The sequence below is a fragment of the Diadema setosum genome, chromosome 19 (genome assembly GCF_964275005.1).
Source record: "Diadema setosum chromosome 19, eeDiaSeto1, whole genome shotgun sequence".
Classification (NCBI taxonomy): Eukaryota; Metazoa; Echinodermata; class Echinoidea; order Diadematoida; family Diadematidae; genus Diadema; species Diadema setosum.
The window spans coordinates 2,518,924-2,536,125 of NC_092703.1; the positions used below are offsets into that span (position 1 = coordinate 2,518,924).

Consider the following 17,202-nt stretch of genomic DNA (forward strand, 5'->3'; position numbering starts at 1 on the left):
ACACAGACACATACGCACACACACGTACACACCAAACCACTTTTTTTTTTTTCAAATTCCAACACACACACACAACACACACACACATAAACACTTTTTTGTTTTTCAATTTCAACACGCACACACACACACACACACACACACACACAATGCATGTCTTGAGTCCAGACCATGCGCATAACTCAAGGCACAGACAGCAGGAAGGACTGCAAAAACACCACTGGATACAGTACACTATCACCTTGGAGGCTTTAAAGTTGATTGCATAGTGTATATAGTTATTGCATGGTACGCATATGGACAGCTGATTATGTGCGATTCTGTCTTAAATGTTGCTGTTTGTGGCACCGGTTTATTAGGCAGTAGGTAATCATTCACTGACGGTAAGCACAAATATTCAATGGTTATTCATTGAGTGCCTCATCTTAGTATTTGAGGCATTTTGGGGCTCCTAAACAAAGTTGATCATGTCAGCACAAGTGAGAGTGACAGGTATTATGTGTGGGAGTGTGTGTTTATGAGTGTCTGATGTTTCTAAGTGACATATGTGAAATCAGTACTCCCAGTATACACTGTACCTTTCTGCAATCTTAGTATGAATGCATGAATGCCTGTTTGGCAATTTTGGTTTCATGTTAAGGCACATATTCGAGCAAGTCTTTTTTTTTTTTTTTCATCAAAACACGTATACTGTGTTGAGAATGTATCTCTCTCATAAAATCCGGAGGCATAGGGACAAATATTGATTTTCCTTAAAATTAGAATGATTTTTCCAACCTAACCCCATCTTCGAAGTTGTACTTTACGTGTATTACTATAGGCAATCCCGGGTTCGGGCTTCTGGTAGTCGACCTCTTTCGTGCGCGCGCGCCACTGTTCAATTGGCCCCGTTTTCATTTGTACGCACTGAATGGTGAGCGCTTACTCTATTACATGTAGAACCTCTTTGGTATGGTCTCAGATAGAGGAAAAAATGAAAGTAAGGAAAAATTGATTCCAAGTAAAAAAAAAAAAAAAAAGAAGGAAAACTAACGCGCATATGGCCGTTATTGACAGGCGCGCGGATGTCCGCGAGCACAAAATTTTTAAATGGTTGAAATGGCTTGAAACGTACGCAAAAGTATTTTCATATCAACTCGAGCATTTTGATTTTTTTCCTATTGAAAACATAGATAATAGATAATTAACTGATAAAAAATGATAAAATAACAACAACAATAGGGTCTTTTTTTTATCCACGGTAGGCTCTTCAGTGTTGTCACTGCTCTACCAGAGGGCCCTGCCATTATTGATACCCCAGCGTTGCAAGAGTTTAGTACTCATTTATACACCTGGGTCGAGAGGGACGTGGTGGGTGATAAACATCTTGTCCAAGGACGTAAGCACTGGGCGGGAGTCGAACTCGGGTCCTCCTTTTGGGAGTTGGGAGTCTTATCCACTATGTCACAGTGCACCCACATACATCATTCTAGATTCTTAGATCATGGGCAATATGTAATGTGACTTTCAAGTTATAAGAGCCTTGAACTTTTTGAGATAAGGCATACACAAGATTTTTACAGAAAGAAAGAAACAAGACAGAAGGAATTCGTTGCGACCTTTCACGGATCACCTAATTAGCATGATGAATGAATGCTGTACGCATCATATACAAGATTTCAGTCAAAAATTTTGACAGAAACGTGAGCAGCATTGGCCACATGGCGATATTTTTGTGCCTATTATACCTATCAGATTTTGTAAATTGTATTGGAAATTACATATGATATTGTAGACTAACAAACTATAATAAAAAAAAATCTGAAATTTGCCATCAAAAAATTCAAATTTTTAAACTCAAAACGAGAGACATATTATAAAGACTGAACAGTATCATTACTTGGTTGTGATAAATCGTGTTCAGCAACTGATACTGTTTTGCGAATAACACTTGAAGAAGTCGCTTAAGTGATAAAGTTGACACTCTAAAACTAGCTACATTTGAGTTATTCATATTTTGCTGTATGTTCGCCCCTATTCCCTGGAAAAAAAAATAAACAAAATTTCGTGTACCTTTGACTTGTCAGCAGCGTTGATATCAGCCTTTGCTTCTAAGAGCATTTTGACTTTTTGGGTATGGCCGTTGGCGGCAGCATTATGAAGAGGCGTTTGGCCGTCTTTGTCCCTGCAAAGAATTACGGTTTCAATCATTGTCTTTATCAGTTCGGCGCACAAGAAATATATTTCATTTTTACGGTAGTTGCCGGGCATATCAGATGTGTTATAAAAATACATGTACTATGTCCGGGCTTTCATATTCAAATACAAATTTGGAAATTACATGAAAGGAAACAATTTTCTTAAAACATGTCATATACAAATAGGACAGTTTGACCATGTTGAATTCAAGACATGTAAATTATAACAACCTCTCGCTTCCATACATGTACCTCCAATGGAGCCATCCCACGAGACCGACACCCTCGAGTCATACGGTCCATACTAGACCGACACTAAGCACAGAAAGCCCACGAGACCGACACTACACGCAATAAAGGCTCACGAGACCGACACCACGCAAAGGAGGCTCAAGAGACCGACCCTAGGCAAAGAAAGCCCACGATACCGACATTAGGCAAAGAAGGCTCACGAGACCAATACTAGGCAAAGAAGGCTCACGAGACCGACACTACACGCAATAAAGGATCACGAGACCGACACCACGAAAAGGAGGCTCAAGAGACCGACCCTAGGCAAAGAAAGCCCACGAGACCAACATTAGGCAGAGGAGGCTCACGAGACTAATACTAGGCAAAGAAGGCTCACGAGACCGACAGGATGAACAGCGCCATCTACATGTCAATTGCAAATATGTACCTGTACAGGGTGTTCCATGAAGGGGAAAATTACATACTGGCGGGTGCAATTTCGTCACGCTATCGAGCGAGAGATGATAAACTAGAACAGCACCATCTACATATCAAGTATTTATTTCTACGTGTGTTGTTTCTGGGCTGAAGTTCGGGGGCGACATTGTTACCATTTTCTTTAATACAATTGTCCTATTCATTGGACTCCCCCCCCCCCAAAAAAAAAAAAAACAAAACAAAACAAAACAAAACAAAACAAAACAAAACAAAACAAAACAAAACAAAACCAAAAAACAAAAAACAACAGACAAACAAATGTAAGAAGAAAAAAGAGGACAAGAACGATGAATGGTTTGAATTTAGCTGCTGTTCAATTTGTAACTATAATGTATGACATTCAGTGGATGAAAACGTATTTTATCGCAGCGATTCACCTCAATTTGTGGCTTGTGTTTGTAAAATTATTCTCCTCAAAACTGTACATTTCTCATGAAATAGAATAACAGTTTTCATGGATACATCTTCATTTCCTGAAACCTTAACGCTACGTTGATATTATAGACGTTAATATTATTTTCTTTGAATTAATACTAAATCAACACCTTTGAAGATGACTACTCCCCGCCACATCATAAAGCAGGTATGCACTGCAGCATTGACCATTTTGTGAAATATTTTCTTGGAAACTTCATTTCACGGCTGGGTATTTTCTTGTTTGTTGATCTGAATGGCCACATCATTTTATTCTATTGTTTTTCTAACTAGGTGTAAATATGATACCGGTATGTGTTTTGCAGAAAGGGAAACGAGAGTGCTCTGACATTTTCGAAATTAATGTGGAAAGATCTCATGCACACTTTAACTGAATTTTGTTTATTTCTTTACAAACACACGCAAACACAATTAAAGATCTTGAACATATCAGGGGGTGAGGGAGGGCAACTGACGAGGGAGCACCTCCGCAACTCTCCTTTTCCATCTCTCTTATCCTCCTTATGCCATCATCTGGACACCCTATACAATTAATTCGTCTATAGGTGGCGCTGTTCATCCTGTCAGTCTCGTGGGCCTTCTTTGCCTACTGTCGGTCTCGTGAGCCTTTGAAGCGTAGTGTCGAACTCATGGGCTGTATAACTCGTGGGCTTATTGTACTTAGTTTCGAGCTCGTGGGCTTTATTTACTTAGTGTCAAACTCGTGGGCTGTATAACTAGGGGCTGTATGACTTGTGGGCTGTATGACTGGTGGGCTGTATGACTGGTGGGCTGTATGTTTTGTGAACTGTATGATTCGTAGGCTGTATGATTCGTGGGTGTCGGTCTCGTGACGCGCACCCTCCACACAGTGGCGTAATTAACTACGGGTGGGGGGGGGGGGCACGTGCCCGTCCCCCATCCGCTGTTTAAAATCAAACAAACAAACAAACAAACTTACGAAAATGGTAATTCCAGGGTTATTAAACTGCTTTTGAAATCGACATGAAAGGGTGATCAAGAAATAAGATATTTTTCTAAGATTTTTTTTTTCTTAACCATCATAATGATCAAAGAGGTACATAGTGTGAAACATTGTTCAAAAAGCCCGGAGCCGACAAAAGATTGTGATTCAGCGTGATTCCTGGTTGGCATTCTGAATACAAGCAGGATGTGCGCAGTGTACTTAAAACATCCGAACGGCACAGAGAGAGAGAGTAGCTGCAATGTTGCGCAGTGTGATGTGAATGTACCTTACGCTTCGTTATATCAAAGCTCTCATTGATTTTGCAGTGTTGCTTTACATACCAATATACTAGTTTATATTAAAATGCCTACGTTGCCAATAATAAGACTTGACCTGGGCTATTTCCTAATTTTTCATGTATATAAAACACAGACACGCACAAACAATTAGGGGATGCTCTAAAGTGCAGATTTTGGACATCCTTCCCAAGTTTGGTCACTTCGACGCCCCCTCGCTGGTCATACCTCCCTCAATCATGAAAACAAAGCGTTTTGGTTGAGACCTAATTTCAGGTTTCTTAAATTTTTTTTTTTTTGTGAGATGAGAAATCTCTTGTGAAATATGAAAGAGCATGTAATTCCATGAGCACCCCAGATAGCAATGCTGCGTTGGCCCAACGTTGGTCCAACGGCATACATGTACGTCGGGCCAACAACAGAAACGTGACGTCGCTCCGACGTCATTTTGGCCATCGGGCCAACGTTGGTCCAACGGTAAAAGCCTTATGTTGGGCCGACGTTGGTACAATGTCAGACCAACGTTATACCAACAATTCTTCCAATTTGCATGATGCACTGGCGCAACGTTGGCCCAACTACATGTGTGTATGTTGGCGCAACGTCAGAAACATGACGTTGATCCAACGTCAATTTGGCCGTCGGGCTAACATTGGCCCAGCAGTGAAATCTTGACGTAATACTAAAGTTATATCAAGCACTTTTCTATCCTGTTATAACGCTAAGCTAAACGTTATACCAACCACTTTTCCACTGTAGTATAACATTATCACACAGTTAAACTATTTCCTTTTCGACTTTGCAATGACGTTATCCCAACATTAAACCAACCACTTTTCGACTCTGTTACGACGCTATCCTACCATTGGATCAACGCTGCATCGACCACTATTCCACCTTGTAATGACGTTATCCTACCGTTGATCCATCATATATTGATATTATATCTACATTATATCCACCACTTTTCAAAGGTGTTATGGTGTTATCCCAACCTTAGACCAACGTTGTATTAACCACCCCACAATGACGTTATCCCAACGTTAGACCAACGTTGTACTAACCACTTTTCCACCGTGTTATGACGTTATCCCAGTGTTAGCGCAACATTGTACCGACCACTTTTCCACATACTATGAAACAGTTTTTCAAACGTGTTATGGTGTTATTCCAACTTTAGACCAATGTTATACCCACCACTTTTTCCACTGTGGAATGAGGTTATCCCAACGTTAAAGCAATATTGTACCAACCAGTTTCCCACCATACTATGATAGTATCCCACTGTTGTACCGACCACATTTCAACTGTTTATCACTCACTTTTTTGTGCCAACGATGCACCAACGTTGTTCCAACGTCATCCTTTTACTGTTGAGCCAACGTTGGCCCGATGACCAAAAAAGCTTTTTAGGCCAACGTCATGTTTCTGACGTTAGGCCTTCGTAGTCTTGTTTCTCGGCAGAAGCCACGTGAATTAGAGTCTATTCCTATAATTCCTACAATCTACCCTATTTTTAAGCTTCTACAGCCTATACCTATTCCTATACCTAGACCTATACCTAGACCTATTCCCATACCTAGCTGAAAGAAAAGCATTTGAATTTTTTTTTTTATAAGCCCCCGCGTGCTGATACTGTTTCAAGACATGGTTACTAGCTAGATGACACTTTCATTACATTTTAATCAAAATTCCATCAAAACATCGGAATACTTTTTGAAATGCGAGTGGAAATTGTAAATAAATCAGCAATAATTTGATGACAATTTCTAACACAGTTCACAGTTTAATCCCAGCGTCAATACTTTTAAATTTAACGTTTTTTAATAATTATTTTGTGCAATATTTGAATTGCAAATTGTCTCATAAATATTCATGATCTTGGTATGTCGTTATTCCAACGTTGGGCCAACGTTGTCCCAACTGCTCTTTCATATGATTATGACTTGGCAAAAAAATCCAAATACAGTGTATTAAAAAATGTCTTTATATCATGAACATGTTGCAATAATATAAGCAGTAAACACTTAAATAGCCTAACAGTTTAAGGTTTCTCTTTTCCGTTGTTATGATAAATTATCTTTTTTGCTGCCACGACGAAGTGTACATATTTTTTAAAATATAATTCGTGTGCCATTTTCATATTCTGTTCGGTGAACCATCATTCAATGAATGAAAGTCAGATGGACAACATGTACGGCTTTAAATCATTTTCTTTCCTTTGGTGGAAATAAGAATAAAACTGTTGAATCTAAAACAAAGTTCAATCTTGGCATCAATATATTTTCATGTAATGTCTTTTGTCTATCTTCACTAGTTTTCAATTTACAGACTCTCTTATGATGGATTATACAGTAAGCATGGGCGTCACCAGGGAGGGTGCGTTGGGTGCGAACGCACCCCCCTTCAGGCCCTTTAAAAAAAAATAAAAAAAAAATCAGCCTGCGAGCGACCTCAACACCGGACGCTAAATAATCATTCGGGTTTTTTTTTAAAATCTTTTTGTTATTTCATTTTTTATTCAGCACCAGAGACAAGAAATTCGAGGGGGAAAAGATCGCACCCCGGGCTCTGGCAGCATATCTATTTTACAGTGTTTACTATTAATTAATCAACCGTACAGTACATATCGTACAATACGGAGCACGCATACGTTTGCATGTATGTGAATACGTGTGCTGCAAGGATGTAGGGTCTATGTACTGCACTTTATTTCTCACCAATCCAAATTGAAAATGCGAGTCCAAATGCGAGCCTTATTAAGTTTCATAAAAATTTTGGAGGGACAAGCATATTATGATTTTGCACCCCCCCCCCATTAATAATTCCCGAGATGAGAAGATTTTCTTTCCCAAGATGAGAAGATTTTCTTGCTTTATTGATAGAAATGATATGTCCAAATATTTCACCCAAAGGGGTCACCAGGTTGCTGAATTTCAATTCTAAAAATGAAAAGTCTCTCTCGCGTGGGAAGGGGATATCCTTTTCCACACCCTTTCCCGTTTGGTCTATTTTCCATGGACTTAATGCACCTTTAGATTGCTAGATTCATAAAAGTTTTACCGCAATTGTGCACCAGACCTGTCACTTCACTTTAAAAAAAAGCCCAAGTTCCGTCGTGTGGGAGGGGATAATAAATCTCTTTTCAGTTAACACTTTGCCCGCTTTGTTTCCCTTCATATTATTAGCACAATAAAAGTCTAAGGGGATTGAGAGCTTCCTAAATTCCAAATGTCGTTATGACCTATTTTCATTTGAATGCTAAAAATGCTACAGCTTCCTCGTATACAGGAGCATCAATCCCGGAGGAAAGGGGGGCAAACGTCACCCTACAATTCTCGAAATGAGGGAAATTTTCTTCTTTTTGCAACAGAAAAGTGTCCAAATATTTCATTCATTGTGCAACGGATTGTTGAATTTCAATTCTGAAAATGAAAAATCTCCGCGCGTGGGAGGTTGATACCCCTCTCACACCCTCCCCGTAAGGTCTCCAACCATACACTGAGCAAACTTGGGGGATTGACAAATTTCAGAAGAATTAATCAAAAAGCAATGTTTAATATCTGTCACTTGAATTCAAATATATTCAAAAGTTCCTTCATCCTCGTTGATTTATGTTTCCCCCGCTCGGTTCCTACCCACAGATTTAAACTCGACACATTGGGTACTGACAATTTTCGGAGTACTTCATAGAAGTGTGCATCAGGGGGCAAAACCAATTTTGCCCCCCCCCCCCACCCCCACCCCAACCTTATTCCCCTGTAACAAATAATTGATCAATTTTTGAAAAACCGACATGAACATTAAACTATAAAGCCACTTTTCTCGTCTAAAAGTTGTCAATTTCATAACTGAAAATGCTAAATGTTTCACCCATAACCGGGCGAATGATACACTAAATATGTACATTATTATATCAAGACACTAATATTTACTTATTAGTAAACTTAGTGTCTAGGTTGTAGCTTCGCGTTCTCGAGTGTGCACCCTGAATCATTGTTTCAGTAAACTTAATAAATTTTTCCTTTTCTTCTATGCTTTTATGCTGCTATAAGAACAAATTGTATTGCTCAAACAATGTGATCACGTTTAAGCTTTTAATGAATACATTTCAGACGAATGGTACGTTGAAAGTGGCTTGCTCCCTCTGCCCGTACTTATAGTTTGAAATGAATAGTTTTCATAAGTTATGATCACAGTCCTTCGCAGTGGTTTTCTATTATGTTTTATAACCTATAGAAATTTGCTTTTAAAATTCTCTTCAAACGCGACTTTTATACCCTGCTTTTACAAAAAAGTCCCTGCAGTCGTATAGGGGGTATCCCCTCCCACACCCTCCCCGCTCACACCGTCACAAAATGTACCCCCTTATGTTATAATCATAGTCCTTTGCAGTGAATTTTCCACTATGTTTGAGTCCCAGAAATTTGCTTTTAGATGCTCTACAAAGAATGCAAGTTTCGTACTCTGCTTTAACAAAAAGTCGCTATTTAAAATGCCCTATAAACGCGACTTTTGTACCCTTCTTTTACAAAAAGTCCCTACAGTGGGAGGGGGTATCCCCCTCCCACACCCTCCCCCGCTCGGTCGCTTCGCTCCCTCGCCGAGGATCTCACACCGTCACATAATGGGGTGCTATGGGGTGATAAGTCCATATTTGCCAAATGGAGATATTTGCGATTAAAGGTCAAGAAAAATAAAAAGAATAATATGAAAATGTTTGCTTCTTTTGACCATAACTTCAAAAATGTACCTTTATATGTAGTGACCAATATATCATTTAAAAGGTATTATTTTGTACTTTATGACAGAGACCGTATTTCAAACTCTTCAAAAATGGACTTATCGGTTTTTGCAAACAAACTCTTCCTTTTTAACCTTCATCGATCTTTTGGGCTTTAAAGATATCATAGAGATCAAAAGTTTATTTTTGCAACTTAATTCATGTTTCTTTTTGTGTAAAATTTGTTGTTTGTTCTTATTGATCTATGCGGGAAGAGCACATACGCATGAATGGCAACTTGTTCAGTTTTGCAATTTTTACTTTTGTGCCCTGGAAAAGAAAAACAATGGTGTTCACTCATGCGTAAAGTTTCCCTTTTTGTTGACCTACCAAGTTGATAGCCAATTAAATTACCTTCAATATGGTATATAATACTTTAGCTTTTAGCCAAATATTCTATGAGAAGTTTAAACTTGAAAAAGCGTTTACTTTCTTTTTTTGCTGAGTGTATTTTCATCGCAGACAAGGGAATTATAACAATTCTAAAATGGAAAGGGCATTATTATGCTAACATAATAGAGACGAATTGATAATATTGTATCTGTGAACCTCATCTTTTCATATCAAGATGGCATCTGAGGAAAAAAGCCATTATCTTATGAAATGATTCTCGTGACAAGATCTACAGTTGTTTATTTGTGCGAAATTTGGAGGCAATATGCCATGTACATGTATTTACCAAGATACAGGACGGAATTTGTTTGATCCTTCACCTTACTTTAGCAGCCAAAATGGCGTCTGATTAGGAAGTTGTTATTTCATGAAACGATCCACATGCCATGGGCTAAATGGTTACAAAGTATATATGGGAGTGAAAGGGCATGTAATTACCAAGATACAGGACAAACTAGTCTTGACTCTTGACGCTATATACCTCGCGCAGCCTGCATGGATGGCATCTGAGTCAAAAGTCGTTGTTAAGATAATGATTCACGTAACATGTTCCATAATAATCATGTACAAAATCTGGCCTCGATTGAGCATTTAGTAAGCAAGATACAAAATAAAGAATATTTTACCTTTGAAACTCATTTGCACAGCCAAAATAGCATCCGACCAAAGCGTCAATATGCCATGTATTTACCAAAATGCAAGACGAAATTTGTTTGATCCTCGACTCTACTTTAGACAGCCGAGATGGCACCTGATTAGAAAGTTGTTATCCACAAATCTATCCATATGCCATGGGCTAAATGGTTGCAAAATATGGGAGTGATAGGGCATGTAATTACCAAGATACAGGACAAAGTAGTCTTGACCCTTAACCCTATATACCTCGCACAGCCTAGCTGGCATCTGAGTAAAAAAAAAAACGTTGTTATATGAAATGATCCAGGCACGTGGTGCATTTATGTACAAAATCTGGCCCCGATCGAGCATTTAGTAAGCAACATACAAAATAAAGAATATTTGACCTTTGAACCTCATTTGCACAGCCAAAATGGCGTCCGACGAAAGCGTTGCTATTTTACAAAATGATCCATCTATCGAGGCCCAAGTGTGTGCAGAACATGGCGGTGAAACCATATACACTAATAAGATTACAAAATGAAGTATGTTTGACCTTTGACCCCACTTTACACAGCCAAGATGGCATCTGAGCAAAATGTTATTTTGTGAAATGATTCTTGCAACATGTTCCTTACGTGTGCAAAATGTGGGAAAGATAGGACGTGTACTTACCAAGATACAGGATTAAGAGAAAAAAGATGGCGGCGCACACTAATGCGTGAACACGTGTGGATTTTCGTGCCCTGAATTTATTTCAATTTTAGTCTTAATACTGCTATTTTTTACATCGTATGGACAGTTGTGAACGCAAGAATGGACCCAACCTCCAGCCCGGCGAAGAAAAAGGTAAAAACAGGCACACTTTCTGATGTTTCTGTGATTCCAAACGAAAACTTGAGTGTACCTACAGCGATGCCGGACGATGAAGAACAAGCCCCGGCATGGGCCCGGGCGTTTGAAGCCCGTATGCACGCTAGATTTGAGCAGCTGGCTGCGGATTGCCGAAACAGCCACGGCCTTCTCGAGCATGAGATTGGCGAGGTATCTGACAAAGTAAGCAAACTGGAAATTGCATTAGCTAAGGCAGAAGAAAAAATCGACGACCTAGAAAACCGCTCGCGGAGATCTAACATTGTTATTTTCAACCTGCCAGAAACGGAAGGAGATGATGCCCATGAGGCTAGCGCGAGATTGAAATCAGTGAAGCTCCTACTTGCTGAGGCCAAGATCAACATAAACATTGAAGATGAGACCTCCAGAATCCATCGCACACCTACATACCGTAGCAACCAGAAGAACTCTCGCCCTCGCCCTATTCATATCGGGTTCAACAGTTATCGTGTAAAAGAACGAGTCAAGAAGGAGCTGATAAAGTTTGTTTCAGGCCCAGACCAGAGATGCAGAAAGATTTTTGTCAACGATGATATGTCTAAGCGGGTGTTGGACCAAAGAAAGGCTCAGCTGACCAAATTCAAGGCTCTCAAGGAAAAAGGTTTCAAGCCTTTTTTTATCTACCCAGCCATTCTGAAGGCGAGAGATTCTTCGGGCAGGATCGTAACACCAACGGCAAATACCGACGTTCCCAGAGGAAGTTAAACAAGGTGTCTTGTTTCATGCTTCAGGAGCACCAGATCGGATTTTTTTTTTCCATATTCGCTGCTGTATGCTTTTTAAACTGTTTTTCGTGATTATAAAGGCATCTCAGGATGGAAGTCCAGTTGGAGACATGTGGAAGATCTGGTACACAAGAAGAATATCAACATTAACTACTGATAACTGATATACTGTTGCAGAATATACTGAACCAATGTTACTTCTTGAGAGAAAAAAAGGAGGAAGCCGATTTGCAAAACTCCAAGACTTTATTCCATTTTCTGGTAATGTTGTCTGCACTTGGCTGTATTATTGTTTGCAAGCTTTTTATTTCATTCTGATCGAGTTCTAATTGATATCGTTTGTTTCACTGTATACAAAGTAGAATTAGTGACCAGTAGTCAGTAACTTGTATAATGGGCGTGTTTTGTTGTTATTTTAGTTAAGTACTGGTTAAAGAGAAGAAGTCAATACAATTGATTATACATTACACTCATAATAGATTCTTATTATTTTTTCAAATGTTATTATCATTTTAATATTTTTTTTTTTCAAATTTTTGATCTTTAAGAATAAGATCTACATAATGCAAGTTTGTTGTAAAAGATTTTTTTTGGTGTATTTTAAAGTAAAATACCCCTTTTTTTCTTCCGTTGATATCTTTACTGTGGAAAACTAAATAAGGTAAACTTATTTTTATTTTATTTGGAATAGTAATTACATTTAATTAATATAACTTATGTGGATTCCATTGTTAGCAGAAAAAAAAAGGAAAGATTTCTTTTTTTTTTTTGAGGGGGGACCTGAATGGTTGTGGTATTGACTGTTCATATGATATATTTTGTATTTCATTTTTATTTTGTACCAATTCATATGTAATATGAAGGGCACGATTATGATATGTGTTTACGCCCCCATGCGCCGGTGGCCATTGAGGCCACTCCAAAAGTTGCACTTTTGGCCCGGGCCGTTTCACAATTTGAGGCCCGGTGCCACCCTACCTTGTGCACCCATCCTTTTGTTTGTTTTTTCCCAATTGTTTTTCTTTTTTAATCATACCACTTTTTTCTAATCTCACAGCAGCCGCAAGTATTATTATTCAGTATGTTTTTGTATTTCATAATTTTATTTTGTTGGCAGTTATTTTGTCTCAGGTGCTCTTGCTCTCAAACTTATTGAAAGTCCTGTATAAAGGTAATAAGAAATGGACTGTTTTCCCCACATTACAAATATGGATTTAAAACTTGCAACATTTAATTGCAGGGGAATTCAAGATCATGTAAAAAGACGCAAAATTTTTCATTATTTAAGATCCATTGAGAGTGATATAATTTTTCTTCAGGAAACCCACTCTTCAAAATCGGATGAACAATTTTGGATGCAACAATGGGGTGAAAAATCATGGTTTTCCAGCCATTCTTCAAACAGTAGAGGTGTAGCCATTCTAATTCGAAATAGGGTTTCATTGGTCCTTGACTCTTCTTACATTGACCCTAATGGAAGATACCTGATTATATCTGCTAGTATTAATGAAGTTCCTTTAGTTTTAGTAAATTTGTACGGTCCAAATAATGATGACCCCAATTTTTTTCTTGAAGTCTTTAACAAAGTAGACCAATTTAAATACGCTTCTATTATATGTGCTGGGGATTTTAATGCTGTTTTGGGCCATCTGGACTATCAAGGGGGTAGGGACACCCACTCTAATGTCAAATCAAGTGAAATGTTAACAACACTTATGGAAGAATTTAATCTTTGTGATATTTGGCGTACTTTTAATCCAAACCTTAAACAATACACCAGACATCAAAAAAATCCTAAAGTGTTATCCAGGATTGATTATATTCTTGTTTCTGATAACTTTGTTACTAATTGTTCGCAATCAAAAATAAGTCCAGGTATTCAATCTGACCATTCCCTCGTTACATTAAATTTTAAAGGTGCCCAACCACTAAGGGGTCCAGGATTTTGGAAATTGAACTGTCAGTATTTACACAAAGATTCAGATTTTTGTACAATCATTAGGGACAACATTGAAGAATTTAAACTTATTAATTTTAAAAGTAATTGTAATCCAAATATTTTATGGGATGCGCTTAAATGTACCATTACCGGTATTTGTATAGAATACTGTGCACGTAAAAAGAAAGAAAAGAATTTCGTAAAAAGAGAACTTCTGCGGGAAATAGAGGAGGTAGAAAAAAAATTGAGTGTTGACTTAAATGATGATGAGCTTCTTAATGAGAAGGATTTTTTAACCCAGGCCTTAAATGATATTTTGGATGAAGAAACCAAAGGTTTAATTATTCGCTCGCGCATTCGTTGGATTGAAGAAGGGGAAAAAAGTTCAAAATATTTTTGTAATTTAGAAAAGAGGTCTGGAGAGAAGAAAAGTATTTTTAAATTAAAGAATGATGATGATGAGATTATTGTTAAGCAGGACACTATATTGGAAGAAATTTATTCATTTTATCAGCTCTTATACTCAAAACAATGTGATAACAATTTAGGTGATGAAAAAGATGTTTTTTTAAATTCTATTGAAATTCCCCAATTAAATGAAGTTGATAAGGATTTTCTTGATAAACCACTTTCAAAGAAGGAATTGTATGATACAATTACCTCAATGAAACATAACAGGTCACCAGGTTTGGATGGGCTACCCATAGAATTTTATATCGTGTTTTGGAAAGACATTTCTGATTTACTTTTAGATTCGTTTAATTTTTCCCTGCAGAATGGACTAATGTCTAGTTCACAAAGAAATGGAGTCATTACTTTGATTCCCAAAAAAGATAAAGATCATTCCTTTTTGAAAAACTTCAGACCAATTTCTCTTTTAACAGTAGACTATAAAATTTTAGCCAAAACTTTAGCAAATCGTTTAAAAAAATGTCTCTCGGATTTGATCCATCCAGATCAATCTGGTTTTTTAAAAGGAAGGAATATTGGAAATAACATTCGCTTAATTATTGATATAATAGAATATACAGATTTAAAGCAAATTCCTGGAGCAATTCTTCTCCTTGATATTCAGAAAGCTTTTGACAGTGTTTCGCATGATTACTTGTATCGGGTAATGAGAAAGTTTAATTTTAGTGATAAATTTATTGATTGGATAAAGGTATTTTACTCAGGTAGGAAAAGCTATGTTTCAAATTATGGACATTTGACTACACCAATAAATATGGAACGAGGTATTTTCCAAGGGTGTCCTATATCCCCATACCTGTTTTTGTTGGTTATCGAGTCTATGGCTCTTGCTATTAGACAAAACCTAAATATTAAAGGTATCCCAGTGGGTGAAAATGATTTGAAAATTTCTTTGCTAGCAGATGACTCTACTTGTTTCATTGACGGTTCACAAAACTCGTTTAAATCACTTTTTGATACTATTGGTTCATTTTCTGAGAGTTCTGGCTGTAAGCTTAACATCTCTAAATCAGAAGCAATTTGGATTGGTTCTTTAAAGGGTTCTCAAAAATTTCCATTTTCGGAGAAAGGTCTTAAATGGAATAAGTCTACTTTTAAAACTCTGGGTATTCATTTTTCTTTGAACATAAGTAATCTGTATGATCTTAACCACAAGACAAAGCTTAAATCCATTGAAAATATTTTGAATTGTTGGCGTGTAAGAAATTTATCTCTGGTCGGGAAGATCTGTGTTATAAAGACCCTATTGCTGCCTCAACTTCTGTATTATTTTTCGGTATTATGTATAAAAATACCAAAGAAATTTTTTAGACAAATAAACACAATACTATATAAATTTATATGGAGTGGTGGAAGTGATAGGGTCAAAAGACACCTCTTGTGTAATGATTATTCTTTGGGTGGTTTAAAAATGATTGATCCATACATGTTTTCTATTGCACAAAAAATGACATGGGTCAAAATGCTTCTTGATGATAACTATCAAAGTATATGGAAATTTATTGAATTATGTATTTTAGATGATTTTAGTGGTAGAAAAGATATGTGGAAAGCACATCCCCCTGCATGTATTTTGAACAAATTAGGATCAAGTCAATTAGCCGAATCTCTTCAAACATGGTACATTTTTAGAGAAAAAATTGTTAAAGATGAATTTAATACAGCTTTTTCTGCAATTGGTTCTTGTCAATGCATTTGGTTTAACAGAAGTATTCGTTCAAAATCCAAACAATACTTCTTGTATGAAGATTGGTTAGACAAAGGTATTGTCTTTATAAGTGATCTACTCAACCCTCCCCATCCAGGTTATAAATTATTTGAAGAACTGATTTTGGATTACGATATTAGCAAAAAGGACAGACGGAAATACAATTTTTTATTGAAAAATATTCCAAAAGATTGGTTTGTTTCCTCTGATTTAACACCAGACAAAATATTTGAGGAAATTAAAGCAAAACTTTTAAAGACTCAAAAAAATCCAAAGTTCGCTTACAGTATAATACAAGAAACATGTTATCCAGAAAGACAGACTGTATTTTGGAGTGACCTCCAAGAGTCCGAAGAAATCAATTGGGAAAAGGTTCATGTGAACAACTTTTTATGTACCATAAATACACGTATTCGATCTTTTTATTTTAAGCTATTTCACAGAGCTATAGGTTTGAATAACTTTCTATATAAAATTAAAAGAAAAGATTCTCCCAATTGCTCATTTTGTAAGAATGCCCCTGAAACCTATATTCATATTTTTGTTCAATGTCCTTCAGTTCAACCCATTTGGGAGGATACTCTTAAAGCTATCTCTCAGAAAATCAATAAGCCACTAAATGTTTCATTATTTGAACAAATGTTTGGTTTTGATTCTGATAAATTTTTGACATATTTTTTTCTTTTACTTAAATATTATGTTTATATTTGGAAATTTCAAAATAAACCACCAAGCTTTAAAGGTTATAAATCGTATGTCACAGCCAACAAGGAGCTTGAGTATAATATTGCTAAAAGAAATAACAAACTTTCGATTCATTTCAGGAAATGGAGATTTGATCTGTAAGTAGTATTTTTTAGTTTTGCAGACGACATCTCACATGGGTCTGTATGAGTAGTTTTAACCTTGGCATGTTTTGATGGTATACAATGTGTATGTATTTTACATGTTTCTGCAGAATCAGCCATAATTTTGTATTATGTATAATTCAAGAAGTTGGTTATTTTATCTGTTCTGTGGAATTGGGTGATTCAAAAGCTTTTTTGGTTTTTAAGGCTACATTGCCCATACAGGTCCGTGGATGATGTTTT

The 17,202-nt window shown here is 37.0% G+C and overlaps 1 protein-coding gene across 1 annotated transcript; it reads left to right on the top strand.

Annotated features, from left to right (window-relative positions):
* The first annotated feature begins 15,157 nt into the window (after nt 1-15,157).
* LOC140242668 (uncharacterized) lies at nt 15,158-16,957 on the top strand. Its single transcript, XM_072322427.1, has one exon. The coding sequence runs from the start codon at nt 15,158-15,160 to the stop codon at nt 16,955-16,957; it is 1,800 nt and encodes a 599-aa protein (XP_072178528.1).
* The last annotated feature ends 245 nt before the right edge of the window (nt 16,958-17,202 follow it).

Excerpts from the sequence above, each read along its gene's own strand:
- LOC140242668 (XM_072322427.1), top strand. The coding sequence starts at position 15,158 with ATGGAACGAGGTATTTTCCAAGGGTGTCCTATATCCCCATACCTGTTT.